This window comes from Notolepis coatsorum (genome assembly GCF_963971535.1).
Source record: "Notolepis coatsorum genome assembly, chromosome: 1".
In the NCBI taxonomy this organism is placed as follows: Eukaryota; Metazoa; Chordata; class Actinopteri; order Aulopiformes; family Paralepididae; genus Notolepis; species Notolepis coatsorum.
Window position 1 is genome coordinate 38,123,473 of NC_140165.1, and position 24,708 is coordinate 38,148,180.

The window sequence follows — 24,708 nt, forward strand, 5'->3', positions numbered from 1 at the left end:
CGAAACGGCAATCGATTTAACGTTATTAGCTTAGCGCCTTATAACTAGCCTTGCAGGAATTATACCAGACCATTTCAATATAACGTTCATATTCATCACGCTATAAAATGGGAACGCATTGATGACATTTTTTTTCCTTTAAGGCATATTGAAGGGAAGGTTTATAGTGTCAATTGACAATGAGAATGGACACATAGCAATAATTTAAAATATAGATTTAGCTCTACAAACACCCTCACACATAGTTAAACCTTGTTATGATAAGCTGGCCTTATAGAGTGGGCCCATCTAATCCCTGTGGCCGTCAATGTGTTAAAGGTATGGTTAAATGGATTCATCTATGACCTTTTGTTTTATTTTCCATCGATTATGTATGTGATATGACAAATTTACACTGATGTTTCATATTTGTATGTGTATATCTGTGAGGACCCCAGGAAGAATAGTCAACACGTTGATGATGACTAATGGGGATCCTAATAAACAAACATAAACAGTGACCTTGACCACCAAAATCTAATCAGTTCATCCTCGAGTCCAAGTGGACGATAGGCTTTCGTTATCGAACATTGTTAGCACGACACGTTGTAGTGGTCGTCTGTTCTCACAAACACTACATTAGTAATGTAACTGACTGTTACATTATGTGACTGTTCTATGTTGTTTTATCATGTGTTGTTCTATGTAAGGCGTTCAAGCTTTTCTTTCTTTTATTGATCTTTTATTTTTTATTTCTATCTGAACCCCTGCACTTATTTGTATTTGCACAACTATATTTAATATATGTACTTCTTGCTCTATACTCCTATTTGTGAAGTGTGAAGCACTTTGGTACAGTCACAACTGCTGTAAATGTGCTACACAAATAAACTTGATTATGATTATGATTAACAGTAGCTAATGTTATCACAGCCACCCGTGCAGGTTGGTGATGTCTGGACAGACAAATACGACCTGATCACTTGCAGATAAACAGTGCGGACAAGTTAAAGATCTGCTTTGAGAAACAAAATCAGATTTGCCTGCAGTCGAAACAAAGTCTAACTCACTCAGTCACTCACTCAGTTGCTAACTCGTGTTTAGCCACTCTGCCCCCCCCCTGGTGGTGGCTCACAGGCACGGCGCTTTGTGTAAGACCAGTTCAATCCATGCGCTTTGCATATATGACACCATGTGTGTGTGTGTGTGTGTGTGTGTGTGTGTGTGTGTGTGCGTGCGTGTACCTGTACAAAGCTGAACTCTCTCCAGTTGAGGGAGTTCCCTACGGAGGGCAGGGACGTGACGGCGAGCAGGGAGAGCAGACCCAGGGCCATGATGCCTACTGACAGATACAGCTCCATCCTCCACACCTCCTCATCCACCCACGACACCTCCTGACCTGCCCTCACCTGGGAGAGAGAGAGAGAGAGAGAGAGGTGGAGAGAGAGAGAGGGAGGGAGTGTGACAGAGAAAGAGAGAGAGAAATAGAGATGGGGAGAGAGTGGCAGAGAGAGGGAGATAGAGATAGAGTTTCAAGTTTCTTTAATAGTTGTCATACAGAAGTACAGAATACTTTTGTACAAAATGCTTCTTACTGTTGCGCTCCAGAGACTGTGCAAGACAAGATAAGTATGAAATAAAAACATAGTAAAATTAGAAGTAAAAAAAGAGGTCACAGTGTTCAGTTTAGCCATATGTACAATGTTCGATGCAGAATAGACGTAGTTACCATACAATACTAACTCGTGTGTGGAGGGGTAAATAAAGTGATGTGGAGGGGTGTGGAGTGAGAGAGAGATGTCATTAAATATTGATATATTGATTATTGTGTTACACATTAATTAAACACACTGCAGCGAGCTAGTGCTCACATGCTATTTTAGTTGGTGAAACATCAAACATTACAAGCTGGACGCAACATTTCCATGAGCGGTCGGCGAAGGCGAAGCGTACTCTGCAACATTTTAGGCTCCATGCTGTTGATTAAGCTATGGCCAGTGTTGCATATAGATAATTACCAGGAAAACCTCCCAATCATTGATGCCAGGCTTATTATTTACTTAGGCCATTGTGTTTTCATTGTAATCTTAGGCCATTGTGTTTTCATTGTAATCTGCAATGAAAGTACTTACATTTTACTTAAAGACCCCATGAAATCAAAATAGATGTTCTTTTATCACATATGCATACAGTATATGCACTGACAATGGCAATAGGTATCCTTAAAGGGGACATGCATTGCTATTCCTAGCACTATTTGGGCAACTTTACACAATTCCTGTGAGTCTATGGAACACCTCTGTAAGGTTTTATTAAAATAAAATGCATTGTTTTATATTTCTAATCAAGTACTCAAAAGCATCATTTTTCTCACTTTGGATTTCAGGCTGTGTTGGCCTGGCTCCGCCCATAAGCACTTTGAGTGACAGTCACCCACACAGTCTGCGACTGGCAGACAGAGAGAGATATAGAGAGACTGAGGGGGATACTAATTAATTTAGCCGCGGGGGCATAATCCCACGGGACAATGCATTGGTAACTTGTTTCAAATGACAATATATACCTCTGTGATTACTATTGTACGGATCGGAATACGGGCGTGCCCGTGGGAGCATGCGCAAAGATATTACAGTGATATGCTGCTCCCGAGTCAGACTGCCTGCGAGAGAGAGAGGAACGGAGCACTGTTATATTCATTAAAGAAAGTTGATTTAATAAAAGAAAAAGACAAATTGAATCAGATTAATCACTTTATTCAAATTGAGGATCAGTAAAAAAAAAAAAAAAAAGTACAATCATTTTTTTTTTTTAGTAATTTCTTTTTTAATAGACATTCGAAGCTCCGTTCGAATACTTATCGAAGCTTCGAATGTTAAAAAATGACATTCGGTACAGCCCTAGTTGCTAACGTAATTTTTTAACATTAGGGTTGACCATAATGCACATTCAGCATTATTGGCTACTGTAAACGCCAATCAATATCCATGACAAGTCCCTAGCTTCCTGTTTTTACAGGAAACGCACAAATATGTGAAGCAAATAGCATTATGCTAGCCATTTCATGGGGACTTTAAAGCTACTACATGGGAAAATGTTCAACAAGATATACCACTGTCAGATTGGTTGCGATACCTTGTAATACCTTGTAATGTAATTATGAAAAGAAAGAGAGAGACACATGGGGGGGTGAAAGCAATTATAAAATAGACAGAGAAGAGACTGGACACACGTGCACTCACAAACAATATAGCCATGTGCACTCATGAACACATAAAGACACCTCCATCTCCCTCCCTCACCTGTTTGAAGGCCTCGTTGAGCAGCTTGTACCTGGCCGACCTCCTCATGGGAAGACACAGGCTGTAGACGCAGTGCAGCGCGGCGCAGCAGAAGCTACACAGACCCAGCTGCTTCCTGATCCTCAGCCAGCAGTCCAGCCAAGCCGGGAAGCGGTTATACTTGGTCCCCCACGCCAGCTGGAGGAAGGCCGCCCACAGGCCGGGGAGATACACCAGGGCCAGGGTCACCAGGGAGACCGAGGGCAACGTGACGTTGACCATCTCGATGGGCAGCTTGTAGAGGACTTTCTCCCCCGCGAGCCAGGGCTGGAGAACGTCACGGAGGCAGTTGTAGCAGTAGAAGAAGAGGAACAGGAAGAAGGTGGAGAGGAGAGGGACGCGCCAGCATGGGAAGAGGTAGAGCGGGATGTTCTCCACCTCCAGGGAGGAGGAGAGGAGGCCCATGTCGACGGGGATGAAGCCCAGGCTACGGCAGAGCTGGGCCACCGAGGCCTTGGCCTTGCTGCTGTCGCCACAGATCAGAACCTGGAGGAGCGCAAAGGTCCATTAAGCTTGAGCTTAACCTGCAGAGACAAACAATATCCATCCATCCATCCATCCCTATTCATACATCCATCTATATGACACAATCCATGAATGAATGAAACCTTTATTGCCCTTCAAGGGAATTTGCTTTGCACAAAGAGAGCAAAAAGAAAAGCCTAATAAGCACAAATATGAAGAATACAGCACAGACAAACAAGACATGAGCATAATAAATACAAACATCATAAAAAGCATGACACTTGCATGACCATAGTGCAAGTGCTAAAAAATACCAAATAATCAAAACGTGTTAAGCAGCTGAATGCTGCGTGGGACAAAGGATGTAATGCATCGTTTGGTTCTAGTCCTAGGCATGTAGTACCTCCGCCCTGAGGGTAAGAGTGCGTACTCAGACCATAGTGAGTGCAGTTGATCGGCTATCTTTTCTGCCAATTTCCTGGTGTACTGGTCTGACATGTTTGTAATACTGCATGTAATAATACAGTCTTGTCTAGTAGTCATCCATTTATCCATCCATCCATCTTGTCTAGTAGTCATTTATTTATCCATCCATCCACATTCATCATCATCAAACCTTTATTCCATACTCTGAAAAACAAGTTGAGAATGAGATTGCCCTCATTTTCAATTGTGTTAAGTTTACATCAGGATAGGGATAATAATAAAAAAGATCCCTCCCTCCATCCATTCCCTCACCTGTCTGCTCCCGTCCCGTGGTCCCGTCTGTAGCGTCCAGGCGGAGATCGTGTTGAACCCCTTGACCACCGAGCTCTCTGGGAACAGGGCGGCCAGCTGCTCGGCGTGGGACGGCCCGTCCTGGTTGAGCCGCGTGCCGTTGCTGACGTCCACCAGTGTCTTGCCCACCAGCGCCGCCTTGAGGGCCCCCAGGGTGGAGTAGTGCTCTGGGTACAGTGCCACGAAGACCAGGTCGGCCTGGCTGGACGCTTCCATCTGGGAGGTTATCTGGTGGAGGGAGCAGAGAAGATAGAGGTTCTACTTTAGCTTTTTTCCTCATCCAGGGATAGATATAATAATAATAAATAATACACTTTTTATTTGCATAGCACCTTTCATACAGGGGATTGCAGTTCAAAGTGCTTTTCATCAGTAAGAAATAAGACATAAAATCTGTGTAAAACAAGCAGCAATAGCAAAGCATAAAGTGGGATAAAATAATGCAGATAATATATTAATCAAAATAATTTCAGAAACTCACGTTACAATAGGCTTCTTGAATTTCTATAATCTGTTACAAAACATGATAAAGGTCATAGTATGCACCCAGCGGATAGTGGGGCATAGAAACAAAAATAAGTAAAATAATAGCAAGGGTAAAATGAGCACATAAAGTGCAGACATAAAATCACAGTTTTTCACATTAGGATCCAACATCCCAACAGGCCACTTTGTTTATAGAGTTGGATAAACCTAGATAGATATAGATAAAATATAAATACTGCATCTCCATCCCGTTTAATGATGATACATTATCTATCTACTATTCGTAGCTGGAGGACTGCAGGTCTGTCTGGAAGGAGAGTCAAGCAGCGTTCATGATCGTTTGACCTCCGCTATGATGGGTCGCCCAAGCAGCAGAGATGCTGTTTTTTTTTTACCCATAAGCTAAGTTCTCAAAAGCATATTGAACAAACAATAATCAATATCAATCAAATCAATATTTAAATCCTAGGTATGTGTGATATATGATCGTGTATTAAAAGTCTGCATTTAAAACGTGAGTCTAGTCTACTAAGGGCAGGCTGTCCCAGTGAAAACATGTTTTGATGATTGATTTGACATTTATAGACCTTTATAAATGTATAGATATTTATATATCCAAATCCAAGACGGTGGCCTTCTTGAAAAATCATGAAAAATTACTTTTGAACCGGAGCACATAGAATCATGTATGAAGACACGTTTTCATGTAATCCTCGACTGCGAGGATTCCGATTACAACAAAGAGCCAGTGAAAACTTAACTTTTTAATGGCAAGGTAAGATATTTTTCAGTTTGTCTATAAAAGACGCTTTACTTTTTAATCTCTCTATCTCGTGTTCTCAATAGTGACTCAGTATTAGCAGAGTTTAAAGGAAAAGGGACGTTTTGTCTGGGCACTGCTGAGAAGTCATGGGTCAAATAGAAAGTGTGGGGGTGACTAGAGAAGATGGGGAAGTTGGTGAGTGGTGGTGACTACTCCCATTTTCAGAATTCGAGGGTTCATTGGAATCTGATTATTCAGAATTCAATGAGGCAGAATGCTCTGATTCAGACTGACATCACATCCATATATATCTGTATGCTGTTCCAACTCTTTGTTGAGGCTTTATTCAATTTAATTTCAATTAAATTCAGGTAGCGCAGCGGACTAAGCGTCGGTCTACCACCGCAGAGACACTGGTATCGAATCCAGCTGTCAGCGGTGCCTCCGGCTTGGCCGGTCGTCATACTGACACAATTGGCAGTGTCAGCGGGAGGGAAGGCGGTGGGTGGTAATCTGGTCGTTGTAAACAGAGACTCCTACAGGTCGGTCAGGACACCTGCACAGCAAGGAAGGGATCTGGGTGAGGTAGTGTGCCCTCCCATGCGTTACACTCACCCAATGAGAGTCCTCGCTGCCAGGTGAAAAAAGGCTGCTGGCTGTCTCCTATGTATCGGAGGAAGCATGTGATAGACTTCAGGGCTCCCTAGACTGGCAAGTAGGGGGGAAATGCGCGCAACGACCAGGAAGGGGAGGGGGGAATTGGCATAACAACTAAATTGGGATGGGAGGAAAATACAAGAAAAATAGGAGAAAAAGTGGATAAAAAGAGTCTTAAATTGAGATAAAAAAAAATAAAAAATAAATTAGAAAATAAACTAACCTTCTTACTGTCATGCACTCTTCCTAATATACTAACATACACTCAACACTATAGCACTTAAGTCTGAACACTTTGATGAACATTGTTACTCAGCTGATAAGTTGTACCCTTCCTACTGACTTGTCGTACAACACTTGTAAGGTCGCTTTGGATAAAAGCATCAGCTAAATGACTAAATATAAATGTAGAATTTAATACTTTTTAATATCCCACAGATATCCTATACTCGTGACCATCCCTATTGTCTCTACGCGTGTGCAGCAGCTCTTACCTCGGCTTCCTCAGGGAACAAGGCCACAGAGCGCTTGGGGGTTCGGCTCCCCACCACCACCTGGTACCCCGACGCCACCAGTCGCCTCGCCAGCGAGCGGGAGAAGTCGCCCGTGCCCAGGATGCCCACCAGGGGGTTGCTGCTGGGGTCGGACGCAGCGGACGCCTCCAGGCGCCTGGAGCACCCTCCGCCTCGAATCAAGGGCTTCTTCATGTCTTCGTGTGGCATTGTCGTGCTGCGGCCCCACGTCGCTAAAACCAAAACGTGTGCAAAGGTGACAGCTAGCTGGCAGCAGTCATGCCCCTCTGATCCTGTGCAAAGAGGGTGGGGAGCAGGCGAGCAGCACAGTAAACAGTGCAGTTGTGGTAAAATACAAGATAGGTAAACAATGAACTCAACTTAAATCATTGTTCAAATTACTTTTGCCTTCTAACAAAATTACTTGCTGATATCCATTCATCATCAATGTCATTGTTATGTTTCTGTAAAGAACCCAGATCTGGTAATGTATGCAAGAAGTAGCCTACACACATGTGCACTTAGTTTTCACTTTCAATCGAGTGATGTTTCTTGCAATCATGTCACTTAATTTGTGTTAGCCTAATGTATAATGTTGTGTTGTATTGCATTGCAGATGTTATTACATTTTTATTTTAACTACTTTTTTCCAAGTAACTTTAGTTAACCAAACTTGATTTACCTTTGCTGTTGTGTCAACTACAGTACTTCCAGTGTGAAGGGAGCTTGGCAAACAATGCTTTCAGACTCAGAGTAGCTTCCACAACACTGTAGAATCCCCGTTTTAACAGTTGCAAGTCCATGTTTACAAGTGTGCCTGGAAATAGAACTTAAAGACTCTAAGGAATAATGTTAGGCTACCATATAGCCTAACTATAGCTAACATAACATAATATAACTGTAAATAGTGCGTCGTCTCGACTGGAGAGACACATTGCTTGTTGTCGTCCTTGGCTGAACTCAAGAAAGAAAGAAACGTTCGTCCCAGCTCTCGAAAGTCAGCGCGCGGTATAAAAGAAAAACACATGGGGTTTAAATAATATTCCGCTAAAAACATAATAACAAGTGCACCGGTATTGTTTATTATAACGCCGTTAACAGCGTCAAACTTATTTATTGGATATCTCTTACTTTCGGTTACTCACCTTTTACTACACAACTCTCCTTCACCGCGGGTGCTCTGCTGCTCTTGCCTCTTTCCTCACCACGTGACGCGTGACGCGCGCTGTGGAGGCGGCCCCGCCCTGACCACCGCCCCCTCTGGGTGAGCGAGATAAGGGTGGGGGGAAAAAGGGAAGTATTTCACTCAAAAGTCAAAATACAATGCCATTCAATCATTTTGAGTGTGGAAAGGTCAATGACATTCAGAAACTACTGCAAATAGAAAACTGTGTACAAATTATATTACGATTTGTAACTGTGACATTTCTGCAATATCACTTTTTCCTGATAAAAATCCCAATTCATCTTTTGTGTTTTTCATCAAATTGTGTGTTTCCAACAGGCTATTTGATAAGCGGCCTTTGGCTTTGAACTGGGAAAAACAAGTGAAAGCAAAGTGACTGCAGGTCACATACTGTCAGCTCAACTTCATCATGGCTGCCTTTGCCACTTGCAAAAGGTTGAATCCCTGGGGCTCGCAGTGCTGCATCTGTGCCTCTCTCTCTCTCTCTCTCTCTCTCTCTCTCTCTCTCTCTCTCTCTCTCTCTCTCTCTCTCTCTCTCTCTCTCTCTCTCTCCCAACTCTGGACTATGTTGTTTACAGTTCTACTCACTGCTTAATTTGACTTTGAGCCATATAACTATATAATACATAGTACAATAAAACATAGTCTGAAAGATTACTGTCTTTCTCCACTATTAATACTATGTTCGTTACTATGTTCTACTATGTAGCCATGTCCATGTGTACTATGTTCTACTCCATATTACTATTACTATTGCTACTATCATCTTTTCTGCCTGTACCTCCCCTCCCCCCATGCTGCTTTGACACCTGCATGTCCCCAAGGGGATTAATGAAGGAACACTTGACTTGATTGAGATGAGTCTGCCTGCACTGCCTGCACTGCCTGCAAACCACTGTTGTTCATTTGCAGGTGGTGAATGCTGACGGACACGCTGGCCGATGATTGGTTGGACAACATGTCAGTCTGTCAGGGTGTATATCTGTGAATCTTCAACATGTGCCCATATAACTCAACCACTTGGGACAGATGTCTGATAGGCAGACTGCTTAACTCTAAAATAACCCACACTGATCACGGCTTAAGGATCTTAAGCCATTGCCATAACCTGTTAAGGGTCCACCAATTGGCTGCTGTTTTTATCATAAATCGATCAATACAGACCGTATTAATGAATGTTGTGTTTCTTTTTCAAATGTAGCCAAGAGTAAAGACCTTAACCCTATCAAAACAGCAGTCAAAGTGTATATTTTCAGCACTACGTTTGTTTACCCATGTTTTAAAGATTTACAGAAAATAAGAATTTATCGGAAAATGCTAATTCTATCTCTCTTTTATAGTAACACCATACTAAATCCAGATTTAACACTGCCATTGGAAAGAGGAGCTTTTCCCCTATCCATAGATGTATGATTTGGCCATAATAAGGCCAAGGTCAAGTTCAAGGTCAAATATGAATTTATAATTAAATTGGATTATAATTGATTACTGTATCTACAAATCCTTCTCCTTCAAGGCCGTTCCTACCGCCGCCTCTACTGCTCCATGGAGCCCGACGCTGCTATGCTCTGCTTCGTGCCGGTGGCCGGACTATACTCAAATCAACTCTAAATGGATCTAATCAGTGGATTGCATATTTTCTTCAAGAAGCAGAATAAGGCTAACCCTCTCTGCCTATTGGGACATCATAATCGGGCTACCAACTTGAAAACGTGGTCATTTTTGGATTATCGAAGCTTTTGGACTGCAATAAGAAGATTTTGGATCTGTTTACCGCGCACAGGATCTACCAAAATGAACTGATGACACTTGGACTAATAATGCATTCAGTCATTTGGACGGAGTTGTTAAAACTCACTCCACTCAAATCAATAGAGTTATATTTCACTCTATTCAAATCAAATTTAAAGTGACGTGGCTGGGATAAATGGGCCAGTCAGTCAGCCAAAACAAATTCCTGACCAAGGTCGAAACGGGGAGCTGCTGGAGTCGAAGGCCTCTGGGAGATAAGAGTGGCGAGCGGCTTCCCCACCCAATCCCTACCTCCCCCACCCAGGACTTGGCTTGTGCACTCCCCCCCACCTCCCCCCCCCCCCCCCCCCCCCCTTCCTCTGCATTGGCGCTGCACTGTCGGCTGCCTCGTGTGAGGGATCACTTCCCCCCCCCCCCCCCTACAGTCCTGTAACAACCCCAACCCACTCCCCCCTCCTTCCGTAAATGGCGCTGCCTATGACGGCTGCCAGTCTGTTTGCGGTGGTGAATATGCATATGTTTGTCTCAAAGCTCTGTACCATTATTACTAAAATGTAATAATTGTGGAATATTACTGTAATGAGCTGTATGTGTATGATCCAAGCGTCCTATGATCCTCATAGGAGCATAACAGAAAAAAGCATTCCATGTGAAGGTATTCTGTATCTTTGCATGTCAACTAATAAAGAAACTTGAACTTGAACTTGTTTAATCGTCTTCCCTTTATTCATTTGCTTAGATTTTTTTTGTACACTTGATCTCAAGAAGGTGGTTGCACAATTGTAACATTGAACATTGAACTCGTATGCGTGCTGGAGGGGGGAGCCAAGGCTGTCTCGTCAACCCCCCCCCCCCCCGCCCTACCCCCCCCCCCCCCCCCCCCCGGTTCTCCGCGCCAAACGTGGCAGCGGTAATACGCATACGTCTGTCTCAAAGAGTCCTGCATGTATAACAAATGCGCATGTTGGTGAATTTATGACTGTGTGCCATTATTACTATCAATGTAATAATTGTGGAATATTACTATAATGAGCTGTATGTGTATGAACCAAGCATCCTTTGTGAAGCACTTTGGTTGACAAGTGTCATGTTTAAATGTGCTATATAAATAAATTTGATTGATTGATTGATGCAAAGATGTAAAAATAAATCATAATTTATATTCTCCTTTGTTTCATCACAATTTACTCAAGCGTAACAGACACAATATTTCTGACACTGGGAATACATACCCCCAGGTCACTAGATGTTACTAGATACCAAGAACATGCAAATTTACCTTGTAGAAGTGGAGCAATCTTCCATTTACTTGGGTATGTATACCTTTAGGCGAACTTTCTGAAAATAGGGCTACAGCTTAACAGGCTAACATGCATTTCCATATGCATTCTACAAACACAGTTGCCACCTCATTTCACTTCTGTTAGTCTGGTTGCTAGTGGGCCTGTCCAGATATTGGCCTCAATTATTATCTCTGTAGGCGGGCGTAGGTTTGGTTTCAACATTGGGAGGGACACTTTAAGCGGGGGTCTGCGAGTCCTCCCCCAGGAAATCTTTAGTGTCAAACACTCCATTTCCTACATTCTGGTGTACTTTTATGCACCAATTTGTGCCTTTTCTGCATCAATTTATGATGGAAACTAAGAAACTAGCTAACGTTAGCATTCATCCATTGAACAATCTAATTCAGAAACCCTGAAGATAAGAAAGCAAAGTGTATTGGGCTAAACAAGCTAGCTAACTACCTACATTACCTACTGCACTGGCTGCATTACCTTGCACAAGTCTACATTTACATTTAGTCATTTAGCTGACGCTTTTATCCAAAGCGACTTACAAGTTCTGTATGACAAGTCATCAGGAAGGGCACAACTCTATCAGCTGGGTAACAATGTTCATCAAAGTGTTGAGTGCTGGGGCGCCCAAGTGGCGAACCACGTAATGCGCTGCGTCGCGGCACGGCCGACCCGGGTTCGATTCGTTCCTTGCCCAATGTCTTCCCCTGCTCTGTCTCCTATTTCCTCCTCTCCCTCTCTCTCTACCGGACTGCCCAGTAGTAAAAACATATTTATAAAAAATTAAAATAAAAAAAAGGTGTTGAGTGCTACAGTGTAGGTTTGTTTATTAGGACAAGTGCATGACTTGGGTATTAGGGTTAGATCTATTAGGGTTAGATTTTTTATTTATTATTATTATTATTTTTATTCTGTCAGGCTAGTCAGAAGCCACTGACTGAACAGAGTGAGAGGCAGTCTGCAAGGTTGAGATGGTATGGTCCTGTAGGGGAGGGGGTTGTCTTTCTTATTAGCTATATTTTTTGAGTTACCTCAAAGTTACCTCTTCCCGGTACATGTCCCCTGTAACCCCCCTAAATGTATGCCTATGCGTAAAAAGTTGAAAGTTGATGGTATACTGCGCCACAATTAAGTCAAAATGAAGGCAACATAGAGGGTGCTGCACTGGGTCCAAAAATATATATGATGATGGTAAAAATCAGCTGCTCTTCAAGGATCGGGAAATTAGTATAGATTGAATACAAAGGCTGTCCAGCTTATGTATAATGGGAGTAAGTAGAGATGGCAGACTAGAAGAAATCCAAGCCTCTCTGACTGTCAATTAAAGATCCTTTATTCAAACATGGGTACGCTCCTACGCGTTCAAACACAACTTTATCAGGGGGTAAAATAATTGAGAGGCAGGTGGCCATGTCTGGGTCACATGACCTAAAAGCACTGCCCCTTTTGAAAAGCACAGATGAGACAAAACAGTGAAGACACACAACACCTGGGCGCCTAGTTTAATGAACACACATAGCATAATAATAACCACACAAATATGATGGGAGAGAGGCAAGAGATGAGTCACTATACAATCACGATTCAATAAAGTATAGGTCGAATGCAATCCATCAATGATATACAAACACTAGTGGCCCACAGCCCTGTGATATTGTGCCATGGGGTATAGTTGGCGTATTGGATGGCGTATTTGTGCAGCCTATGTAGAAACAGCCACACTAATCATCTGGAGGTGTTTCTCAGGGGAGGGGGCGATGTAGCCGATTTTTTACACAACACCTTGGTTCTTTTTATGTCAGATTATCACATGTTCTCCTCACAACAGAACGATAGGATTCAGGTAAAAAGAATTGCCAAATGGCTCTTCATTGTAATATTTTCCATACTATGCCAGTGATGCAACTTCTCACAGTCATTCGTCTGCCAGTGGTACATTTTGAAAGCATGTCACGAGGAAACGGGACTCATCTGAATCTTATCCTTACCCAGCGTGGATCCTGATTCCTGACGTTATGACCTATAGCACAAAGATTCAGCAAATCGCCAACATTTCCCCTCCCGTACCCCAGTTGCTATTGCATGTACATATTTGTGTTTTATTACACATATATGTTCATACATACCAACTATTTTGCCTGTTTTATTCTCCACCCATCGATCATCCATAGCAACACTACTATCACCGACATCCAAGAACGGCCCTTCTAGGTTTCTCTCCTCCACATTGCCTGTGGTGCTTTTTTCCTATTGCTAGGTATTTAGGGAGTTTTTCCGTATACCTTCGCTGGGGTATGTTAGGGAGTGTTGTTTTGGATTTCATGATGTTTTTTTGTTCTTGATTTATTGTGATGTTTCTTCTTGACTTGTCCAGCCCATGGGGACATTAATGTGTGATTGCAGGCTTTACAAATACATTTGATTTGATTTATTCAACTGCCTCCACTTAACATCACAAAGTTAAAGAGGCTTTGAAATCGGAGCGGGCCTGTTTAACATTGGACACATCTGTCTGTCCTTTGCATCATTCGCTCTCGGTCGTCACTTTCCATTAACATGCAGTGGCGACCGGGGATACGCCAACACCGAGGGCAATAGAGGCTCATTGGCTTCACCGCATTATGTGGACACAGCGTTACGTGCCATGCCGCCACGCTTCATCCTAAAGGCACATTTCACTGTGTTAATAATCCTTGGGAAAGGTCACTTCTCTGGTCGTGCCAGTGGGTGGAGTGGGAGTGGAGTTCCAGTCAGTTGTTCATGATGAATACGCACCATCTGTTTGACTCATGATCTGTCTTTCATTTTGAATCTTTAGTCTAAGTGCTATATTAATTATTGTTGTTGTACAGTGAACCAGATTTACATTTAGATTATTCAAATCTATTGTCATTATACAGCACAAGTACAGTACAACGAAAAGAAGTTTGGCATCCAACCAGAGTGCAAATGTAACAGTAAAGTGCAATAGTAATATACAATGTACAGATTATTAATAAACTGGGTATTACAGGCAGTGGTGCGTTATTGAAATCATCTGGGGTGACACGCACCACGTGCACGCGCGCTCCCTGCGCGTGCGCGCGCTCCCGCGAATGCGCATTTAATGTCCCCTCGCTTGGGCACAGACTAAAGACAGTGCCTAATTGCCTCTACGAATGGAATGTAACACGTCTTCACAACAAGGTTAGGTGTGAATGTGTCTGAGAACGTATTTAACACACCTGACGACCGGAGCTATTGATATGCAAATAGCGAGTGAGGTCCCACACCGTGGGACCCCGTCCCATGAACAACGCATGCCTGATTACAGGCACGCGGGAACTATAAAACGGCAGGGGGTGCTGGGGGGTCGCCAGATGAAAAAAGAAAAAAAAAAAAAAACGTTTTTTTTTTTTTTTTTTTTTGGTCAGGCCACTGAACTTAGAAGCAGGCCAGGCCAGTGTTTCTATTTGCACCAGCGCAATAGTTAGATAACCTAGGTGGGGAACAACCAGGAGATCACTGCAACTCACACAAGTTGGAGAACTATCTCTCTCTCTCTCTCTCTCTTGCTCTCACACACACACAAAGGGAGCCGCATGTGATTGGTGGAGTCGGGATCCTTACGAAAAACTGCTAATCATTGACACATGCTAGCCTGTAATAATCCCCCCCAGAAAAATGTACTTTGCATTTGATATATTGCAAATATATGCCATCACACACACTGGCATTTAAAGGGTTAGAATTATAAAATGAATATGTGGTGTTATGATCAGGGCTGAAGTTGAATAAAATATTGTATTTATCAATTACAAAAAACTGAAAATCCATAAGAATCTGTGTTGTTGCTAATCATACATATGCTAGCCTGTTTTTTAACAATAAGTTGTGATGCCATCACAAACACTGGCATTTAAAGGGTACAAATAAAAAAAATGCCTGCACCAGAATGCAGGAAATTAAGTCTTTGTAACAAAGAAATTCCTGGTGGGGGACCCCCAGACCCCCTGCTTAAAAAGTGGCCTGACTGGGGCTATATTTCCTGGCCTGAATGATTTCCCCAGTCCGGCCCTGGTTAAAAGCCTCCAATGCTTATTAGTGTGTGTGCGTTTGAACGTTTGCATGTTTCAACCATACATTTCCATTTAAAATATTTTTTTTTACCTCCTATAATAGTGGGGGTCGCGGCTCTCTGACACCGTTTTTTTTGGGTCGCGGCCTGAAAAGTTTGGGAACCCCTGGTCTAGCCTGTACCCCCCAGACATGTTGCTGGCCCCGTCAAAACAGTATCCTATCAGCCTCTCCATGGGCAGGTCGAGGCGTAAAAGTATTTTATACACAAAAACAGCGTCTCGGCTGTTGTGTCTGGGCCGGGCATTGTAAAAACCCCAAAAGAAGTTCTGAGCTTCCAAGTTGTCATCGGCGAACTGTATATTACACGAGAATTGTTCTTTTCCAGTGAGTGACATCAGTGGTTCCGTCAGCGCTCAAGCCAAAGATTGGGCTTTTGGATGCTTTGCCTCTAATTTGTCGCTGAATATCATGGGCAAGCAGCTGTAAGATTTCGTTTTGGATGTTGTTGGACATCCAGTTGTCTCTCTTTTGGAGCCAATTCTTCAACTCGGGATCAGACTCGGTGCGCACTCTTTCCATCATGAGCTGCCATAACACCCCATCCCTATTTGCATCACCCCTCAGTGGAAGCCCCTGGCGCCCGAGGGGGGGTATAGGGGAACAGACTCGGTTAACTCTTCAATACCTGATGCTGAGGCTGAACCTGTCGTCTCTGTCTCTCTCTGACGTTTATCAGATTTAGTGGGACTGTCACTGGGACCGGCGGGACGTTTCGAAAAGAAATCTGATATTTTTCTTTTCTGCGAGTGAGACATTCTGTGCTAGCAAATCTGACTACTAGCTCAAATCGACTGACTGCGCAAGCACTGTATCACAGTAGCTCAGTGGTTCGTGGCGCGTGGGAAGGGCGGGAGACAGGAGGTGAATACAATTAGTTGTTTCACCTGTCATTCAATCAGTCTGTGACAGTCTGTCATCACTCGAAAATCTACTCGGTTTTACACATATGATTGTGTACATACAGTAGTGTAATGAATGAATGAAAACTTTATTTAACAGATTGGAGAATGGCTACAATACAGTACGGCTCAATACACACAATATTAAAATGGTGACGTGCTTTGAGCAGGATAAACTTATAATATACAGTGTTACAGTTATACAGTTACAGTATATACAAATATATAAATACTGTCATAAAAAAAAAAAAAAGAAAATTGCAATAATTGAGAGGGGGTGCTGCAGCACCCCCCGCACCCCCCCTTCCCGCGTCCCTGGGGTATTACTTTTTTCACATGGAGACTCTTTTCTGTGTAGGCGAGTAAAACTCACTTTGGGTGCTAAGAAATTCTGAAATAATTGACAAAAGAGTTGTTTTTCCCCAAACAGATTATATTTCCATCATCGCCCTGATTATACATTCTGCCATGTCTATTGAATGGGGAATACAAAGAAATGTGAGACACAGCTACATCCCTATAGCTTTGGAATAGAGGGATTTGTGGATCTAATAAATACAGTATGAGGGTAGTTAATGCATTCCAACCATATAAGACAGACTAGTCTTGTTTGTTGAGAATTGCAAGACATTATGATAATACAGAGTAGGTGCACATGCACTGCGCAAGAGGCTGTATATAAAACTAAAAGGCGCACTTATAAAGTGGTGCTGAAAGGACAGCGCCCGTCCCAATCAGATGGGGAAATGACAATAATATGATGATTTAATATTTCATCAGATTTTAACATAATTATTTTCGTTCCTTTTAGTGCCTAATGGTTGTTTTGACGTTTAAAATATAATTCCATTGTTCCAATACAAATTGCAACGGACAGCTGCTATAGCCTGCTGCTACCACGACCCCTCTTTAGATTGAATTGCTCGGAGCGCTCTCGCCAACCGCGCGCTCCAACAATACGCAGTTCCAACGCTCGTCCTGCAGCTCGGCCAGGCAAGATGTGCACCAGCCCGTCCTTTGTCCAACTCCGAAGATACCGGTTGACAACCGCTCAGACCGTCTAGGGCTCATTTCAGAAGCCCGGATAATAAAACAGCTGGGTCAAAAGAAAGAACATAATAATTTAATTGTTGTTTGTCATCTTATATATAGAAACGCTCCTCCATTTGCCAAGATTCCATTACCAAGCGGCTCAGCGGACTTTCTGTCGTCCGTCGGTCCTCGGATCGCACGGAGGAAGTGGCTGGTCGTTGCCGGGGCATTCAGTGTCACTATGCTGTGTCTGGTCATCGCCATTCCGCTGCTGCTCGTCCAAAGTTCGGAGACCGGCGCTCATTATGAGATGATGGGCACCTGTCGGATGGTGTGTGACCCGTACAGCGCCAAGTCGGGTGGAGCGACCACCGTGGAGGTTATACAGGACCTCAACTCCCTCCCGCCGCCACCGATGGCGCAGGGTAGCCGGGGGGAACCGGGGCGATCAGGGAAGCCGGGACCCAGGGGACCACCTGGCGAAGCGGGACCTCCCGGACCAAGAGGACCACCTGGGGACCGGGGAGACTACGGGAGAACAAGCGATCCCACATTGTATGATCCCACTTTATTATCGGGGACTCCGGAAAGTCACACAGATGAAGTGAACATCTCGACCGGAGGAACCCGAATCGCCTTTTACGTCGGTTTGAAGAATCCCCACGAGGGATACGAGCTTCTGAAGTTTGACGATGTCATCACCAACTTGGGGAGCCACTACGATCCGGCCACCGGGAAATTCACCTGCCGCGTGTCCGGCATCTATTTCTTCACGTACCATGTATTGATGCGGGGAGGAGACGGGACGAGCATGTGGGCTGATTTGTGCAAAAACGGACAGGTATGATTAGATTCTTAGTGTACAAGTGTTTCTCAAAGCCCATCTTATCCGCATGTTCTTCCCCATGTCACAATTTGTCACATGTATGATGTGCCAATCGCCATCCAACCGGACATCCATTGTTCTTTTTATTATAGGCGCCATGCGCAATATTGTGCCTTCTGCCGTGGTTGTAAATCTTGGCTATAGCTTGTTATACAAATATAAGCCTCAACATGAAGCTGCTAAATATTGAAAAAAAATATATAAAAATAAATGTGGTATTTGAGATAAATGGTATTCGTCCATGCGTGAATATGGATGAAAGATTACGCGCACATTACGCACGGATTTCTCGGAAGATTTCAGAGCTGTAGCTTCATCTGTAACGTTAACTTATAAGTTATAGTATGAAAATAACGGTCTGTGATTCATTTGAACCCGAAATACGGTTCAAATTGCGGATGGGTGCACAGCATGCACACATGGCATCAGAAATGCCACAATTCTAGATATATGAGACACATATTCATACACCCCTGTGACACACCCACACACACATTTGTCTTTTGTTTGTAAATTTATTTTACATTTGACACATTTTACATAATATACTCCTTGCATTTTTGGCCAGGGTCTTCAGATCACCAATCATAAACAAGCTGTTCAGAATCATTGCGCTTTGTGATGTCACAGGCAACGAATACACGTGGACTCAATCAGCTGTGCTTTTCGGGGGCCAGGAACACTGGTTATAATGTACTGACCATAAACATGTTTTTTTACTCTTGGATGTGGGAAGGACATGATTCATTTGAAATGTGGTGTGTTCTGTACCCACCAAAATCCACATGTTCAACACAAGGAGGAAGATTAGATTAGATTAAATTAGATTCGATTAAATGTATTGTCACTATAGAACAAGTACAGCACACCAAGTTTGGCATCCAACCAGAGTGCAAATGTAACAGTAACACTTAACAACTAAACTAAAACTATTTTATTATTATATATATATATATATATATATAAATGCATTCAATCTTTATTTAACCTCAAAGGATCATTGAGAGCAAGCTCAAAAAATACAAAACATAATCAATGCAAAAAAAAGAAAACAATATAGAAACAGAAAGTCAATCAATTAAACATTTAAAAATAATTAAATGTGGTGAAGTGGTTTTCTAATAAATATGTAAACTGACCAATAGATACTAATTAATTGAGTTTTAAAGTGCATTACAAAACATTCCATGTTTCGGGGGCACAGAAGCTAAAAGCAGATTTTCCTAATTCAGTGCAAACTCTGGGAACCATAAACCAATCACCAGCGCGAGTATGAGGTCCAGAGCTCCAATCCAGTAATGAGGTAATATAGGGTGGAAGATCATCAATAATGGCTTTATACAGAAACAGATGCCAATGTCAGTCACGTCACTCTGCCAGAGAGGACCCCCAACCATTTTTCACCAAAAACCTAACAACAATTTTTCACAGATTCAAGGAAGTTATCTAAAAGTGTTGGGAAATATACATAATATGTTAAACTTATAGGTTCTCGCGTGAATGCAAAAATAATAGCCTACTGTTCTCCCTATTAGTGTGGGCCGGCTCAGGAGGCGGACTAGAACCTCCACTCTGGTCTAGTCAGTCTAGTCTATATAACACTATTCTCTGTTCCCGTGCAGGTGCGGGCCAGTGCCATAGCCCAGGACGCGGACCAGAACTAACACTATTCTCTGTTCCAGCCATGCGGGCCAGTGCCATAGCCCAGGACACGGACCAGAACTAACACTATTCTCTGTGCCAGCTGCGGGCCAGTGCCATAGCCTGCAGGACGCGGACCAGAACTAACACTATTCTCTGTTCCAGGTGCGGGCCAGTGCCATAGCCCAGGACGCGGACCAGAACTAACACTATTCTCTGTGCCAGCTGCGGGCCAGTGCCATAGCCTGCAGGACGCGGACCAGAACTAACACTATTCTCTGTGCCAGGTGCGGGCCAGTGCCATAGCCCAGGACGCGGACCAGAACTAACACTATTCTCTGTGCCCATGCAGGTGCGGGCCAGTGCCATAGCCCAGGACGCGGACCAGAACTAACACTATTCTCTGTGCCCGTGCAGGTGCGGGCCAGTGCCATAGCCCAGGACATGGACCAGAACTAACACTATTCTCTGTGCCAGCTGCGGGCCAGTGCCATAGCCTGCAGGACGCGGACCAGAACTAACACTATTCTCTGTGCCAGCTGCGGGCCAGTGCCATAGCCCAGGACGCGGACCAGAACTAACAGTATTCTCTGTGCCCGTGCAGGTGCGGGCCAGTGCCATAGCCCAGGACACGGACCAGAATTAACACTATTCTCTGTGCCCGTGCAGGTGCGGGCCAGTGCCATAGCCCAGGACGCGGACCAGAACTAACAGTATTCTCTGTGCCCGTGCAGGTGCGGGCCAGTGCCATAGCCCAGGACGCGGACCAGAACTAACACTATTCTCTGTGCCCATGCAGGTGCGGGCCAGTGCCATAGCCCAGGACGCGGACCAGAATTAACACTATTCTCTGTGCCCGTGCAGGTGCGGGCCAGTGCCATAGCCCAGGACGCGGACTAGAACTAACACTATTCTCTGTGCCCGTGCAGGTGCGGGCCAGTGCCATAGCCCAGGACGCGGACTAGAACTAACACTATTCTCTGTGCCCGTGCAGGTGCGGGCCAGTGCCATAGCCCAGGACGCGGACCAGAACTAACAGTATTCTCTGTGCCCGTGCAGGTGCGGGCCAGTGCCATAGCCCAGGACGCGGACCAGAACTACGACTACGCCAGCAACAGCGCCGTGCTGCACCTGGACTCTGGGGACGAGATCTACGTGAAGCTGGATGGGGGCAAGGCTCACGGAGGAAACAACAACAAATACAGCACCTTCTCCGGGTTCATCCTGTACCCTGACTAACCCTTTCACTGCAACAACACACAGAAGGTCAACCCTTTCACTGCCACACGACAGCCGGTTAACCCTTTCACTGCCACACTACAGAAGGTTAACCCTTTACTATCACACTAAACCGGGTAACCGTCGGTAGTGTGATAGTAAAGGGTTAACCTTCTGTAGTGTGGCAGTGAAAGGGTTAAAACAGCAAAGTCAGGCACGGGACATAGAAATTGAAAGACAATTAATGATGATATCACTGACACCGTGTATACCTTGCAGAATTGATGTATTGCCCCTACATTTCTTTTTATAAGAGCGTCCAAAATGCACACGCTTATTTACTTTATCGCCTGAAGCAGGGAGGGGGGGGGGGTCTGTACAACAGCTATTACTGTGCACAACAGACTCTTCCCATTTCAACCAATCAAAAGAGAAATCCTATTGTGGAATGCACCTGATTGGATAGACGCGCTGCAGTGCCTGGTTCTGGCGAGGCATTGAAAAAGATTTGGCAGCTCACTTGTAAACGTGTGAAATCTTTGTCCACCTAAACGGTTTACTAAATTCGTATCTGACAACATTTGAAGTGGGACGTTTGCAATGCCACTGCTGAGTCTTGTTTCATTTTAGATCACCTAGTTTGACCGTTTGGTCGAAGTATCGCAAGCTATAGGTGCGTTGTGCTGGACGGACCACATTTCCATAACGTTTGAAAGTTTTACCCGTACGCAAATGTACCTGTGAATGCATTGCAACCCCACCACAGCGCTACCACAATGCATTGCAATCTCACCACAGCGCTACCACAATGCATTGCACCACCACCACAGTGGCGTGATTACGAAACCAAGCCGCATTTCTCGGAGACGCTCCCTGTTGGCCGACGCCTGTTTCTACACTGGTTAAGCTTAGGCACTCTTCGAAGTTGGTTAAGGTTAGAGTTTGTCTTAGAGCATGGCGATAGAACGCCAGGTAGTTTGCAGGCTGTTTGGCATGGAAATGGGCAAAGACACAGCTCGTCACGGATTGGGCAAATGCGTCAGTGGCCAATCAGAGAGCGTCAGTCAGTACCAATCAGAGAGCGTCTCCGAGAAATGCGGCTTGGTTTCGTAAGCACGCACCACAGTGCTATCACAATGCATTGCAACCCCACCACAGCGCTACCACAATGCATTGCAACCCCACCACAGCACTACCACAATGCATTGTAACCCCACCACAGCACTACCACAATGCACTGCAACCTCACTACAGCGCTACCACAATGCATTGCAACCCCACCACAGTGCTACGACAATGCACTGCAACCCCACCACAGTGCTACCACAATGCATAGCAACCCCACCACAGCGCTACCACAATGCATTGCAACCCCACCACAGCGCTACCACAATGTACTGCAACCCCTGCCGTAACGCTACCACAATGCATTGCTCTCCATAGGTAATTAGTAGAAAGCGTTAAGACGCCAATTCGTTGGTGGATCTGGTGGAGCTTCTCTGTAAGTCAACCGGTTATATTTATCATGAGACACTTTTCCACAGCAGTATCAAATGGGATTGCGAGGGGCAGAGCCAATACATTTTTTTTACAACATTTAACAAAAGCAGCATGTTTATATAAGATAAGATAAGATATTCCTTTATTGATCCCCTTGGGAAAAGGTACAGGTATGGGCAGGGTAATAGTAGAAAGATATATAGTCAATACATTTAGATTTTAATATAAAAATATGAGAACAAATAATAAACAGTGTAAACAATATAATTAACTGAATATAAAAATATGAGAAAATAGTATACGTTACAAATACATATAGGCAATAAAGAATTTGAATCTGAATATATACTATGAGTAAGAGTAAACAATACACAAGGTGCAATATACACAAGGTACCCTATAACTGGCATGATGTACGTCATACGCTTTAATACTGTACCCCAGACTTTCCAGAGCTAGGATTCAAGACTCCATATGGAACCACATTTCCTGTAACAACAAATATTATATCAGATCATCACTTTGACTTGGAGAAGCTTCCACCAGCAACAATGGGACTACATATAGAAACCAACCTGCTTTATTGTCTGCTCTCTGTATAGCCCCCTTCACACATGCACTGGACTCCTGACCTTAACTGCACATCAATCGGAGGGGCTGTATGTGCAAACGTTCTAATTATTCTGTGCAGAGTTTACCCGCCTGGCGCCCCAAGTCCTAAGTCTGTGTAACGACAAACTGAGCCCATGTCGGAACACAAGCAGATAACTTTTCGCAGAATTCACACAGTGAGCGAACAGGTGTATTGATTAACGTCGTAGACTAACCGTGCTCTGTAGTACACCACGATGTTGCGCTCATGGACTATCTTACCAAACCCATTAAGTAAGATGCCAAAAAAAAGAAATATATTGTAATTTAGAAGTTACTTTGATTCCCTTTTAGCTAAATTAAAATTATGTTTAATTTTATGATAATGATTGTGTATCTTAACAACCAATGTGATCAGAAAAATATAAGTAAACCTCAAATGGAAGTAAATCCAAATGGATGTTTGACATCCATATGATGTATTGCATTCTGTTCCCATGTGTGCCATTAAATATATTTGTTTTACAGAAAGTGGTATTTGTGTGTACATCTTCAATATTTTATAAACGTAGGTTTGGTTTCAATATCAGGGGGGACAAGCGTGGGGGGGGGGGGGGGGTCTGGGCGTCAAACACTTCATTTCCTACATTCTGGTGTACTTTTTTTGCACAGATAATGTGCTTTTTCTGCACCAATTGATGGTGGAAAGGTCTTTATTTATGTAAAGGAAAAGACAACATTCAGGTATCTGCTGACACATATATAATGGGATATAAATGTTTTGACCCCCTTATTATTTACCTCTTTTGGGGAGGGGGTTGTCTTTCATGTTAGCTATACGTTTTGAGGGGGACACATTTACCTCTTCTCAATATTGAGGGGGACGTGTCCCCTGCAACCCCCCCTAAATCTACACCTATGATCCTATAATTAGATGGTCAGAATCACTTTGTTCGCCACAGGTTAAAGGAACATGCCAACACTTTGGGAAATTAGCTCACCGTGTTCTCCAGAGAGAGATAAGAAGATAGATACCAGTTTCCTCTCTGTGCTTTCAGTCGAAAGCTATCTGGCTGCACGTTAGCCTAGCTTAGCACAATGAATGGAAGCGGACAGTGCCGATTAGCCTAGGCATTGTCCAACTAACACCTCTCCCGAAGACTAATCGGCACTGTCCGCTTCCATTCATTGTGCTAAGCTAGGCTAACGTGCAGCCAGATAGCTTTCTACTGAACACACAGAGAGGAAACTAAACTGGTATCTATCTTCTTGTCTCTCTCTGGAGAATACGGTGAGCTAATTTCCCCAAATGTTGGACGTGTTCCTTTAAGAATGTCCAGGGATCTGTCTTGTCCACAACGGTGCAGAGACGTACAGTGACACACATGGCACACTGATATGATGACAACCTACATACGCTTCACAGGGATAGCATGATTATGCCTCACACTCATATACAGTAGTGCTATAGTGTTTGCAATTGATAGTATTCTCAATATGACTTCCAAGATGGCCCAGTGCCACAAACACAGCTCGTTGGCCAGGGTTGTGATTTAATAATGACAATGATCTGTTATTTGCCTACCAAGATGTCTGCTGTGATGATGTAATG

General features: G+C 43.8%; 2 protein-coding genes across 3 annotated transcripts in view; one reads left to right on the forward strand and one right to left on the reverse strand.

Annotated features, from left to right (window-relative positions):
• The window catches only part of LOC311245543 (metalloreductase STEAP3-like), a 43,250-nt gene extending 35,086 nt beyond the window's left edge, over positions 1–8,164 (reverse strand). Inside the window, exons 1-5 of one of the 2 annotated variants that reach the window (XM_084335418.1) lie at positions 8,123–8,164; positions 6,960–7,264; positions 4,521–4,787; positions 3,279–3,803; positions 1,224–1,388 (exon numbers count right to left, since the gene is read on the reverse strand). In XM_084335418.1, coding sequence (XP_084191544.1) covers positions 1,224–1,388; positions 3,279–3,803; positions 4,521–4,787; positions 6,960–7,187 — 1,185 coding nt within the window. In that variant the 5' untranslated portion in view covers positions 7,188–7,264; positions 8,123–8,164. Of the gene's footprint in view, positions 1–1,223; positions 1,389–3,278; positions 3,804–4,520; positions 4,788–6,959; positions 7,271–8,122 lie in introns of both variants that reach the window. The other variant, XM_084335417.1, reaches the window with a different exon arrangement.
• Positions 8,165–17,501: 9,337 nt separating this feature from the next.
• LOC311233045 (complement C1q-like protein 2) lies at positions 17,502–21,026 on the forward strand (the record flags this gene model as incomplete). Its single annotated transcript, XM_084319905.1, has 2 exons — positions 17,502–18,101; positions 20,847–21,026. 2 exons carry the CDS (start codon positions 17,502–17,504, stop codon positions 21,024–21,026), a joined length of 780 nt encoding a protein of 259 aa, XP_084176031.1.
• Positions 21,027–24,708: the final 3,682 nt, after the last annotated feature.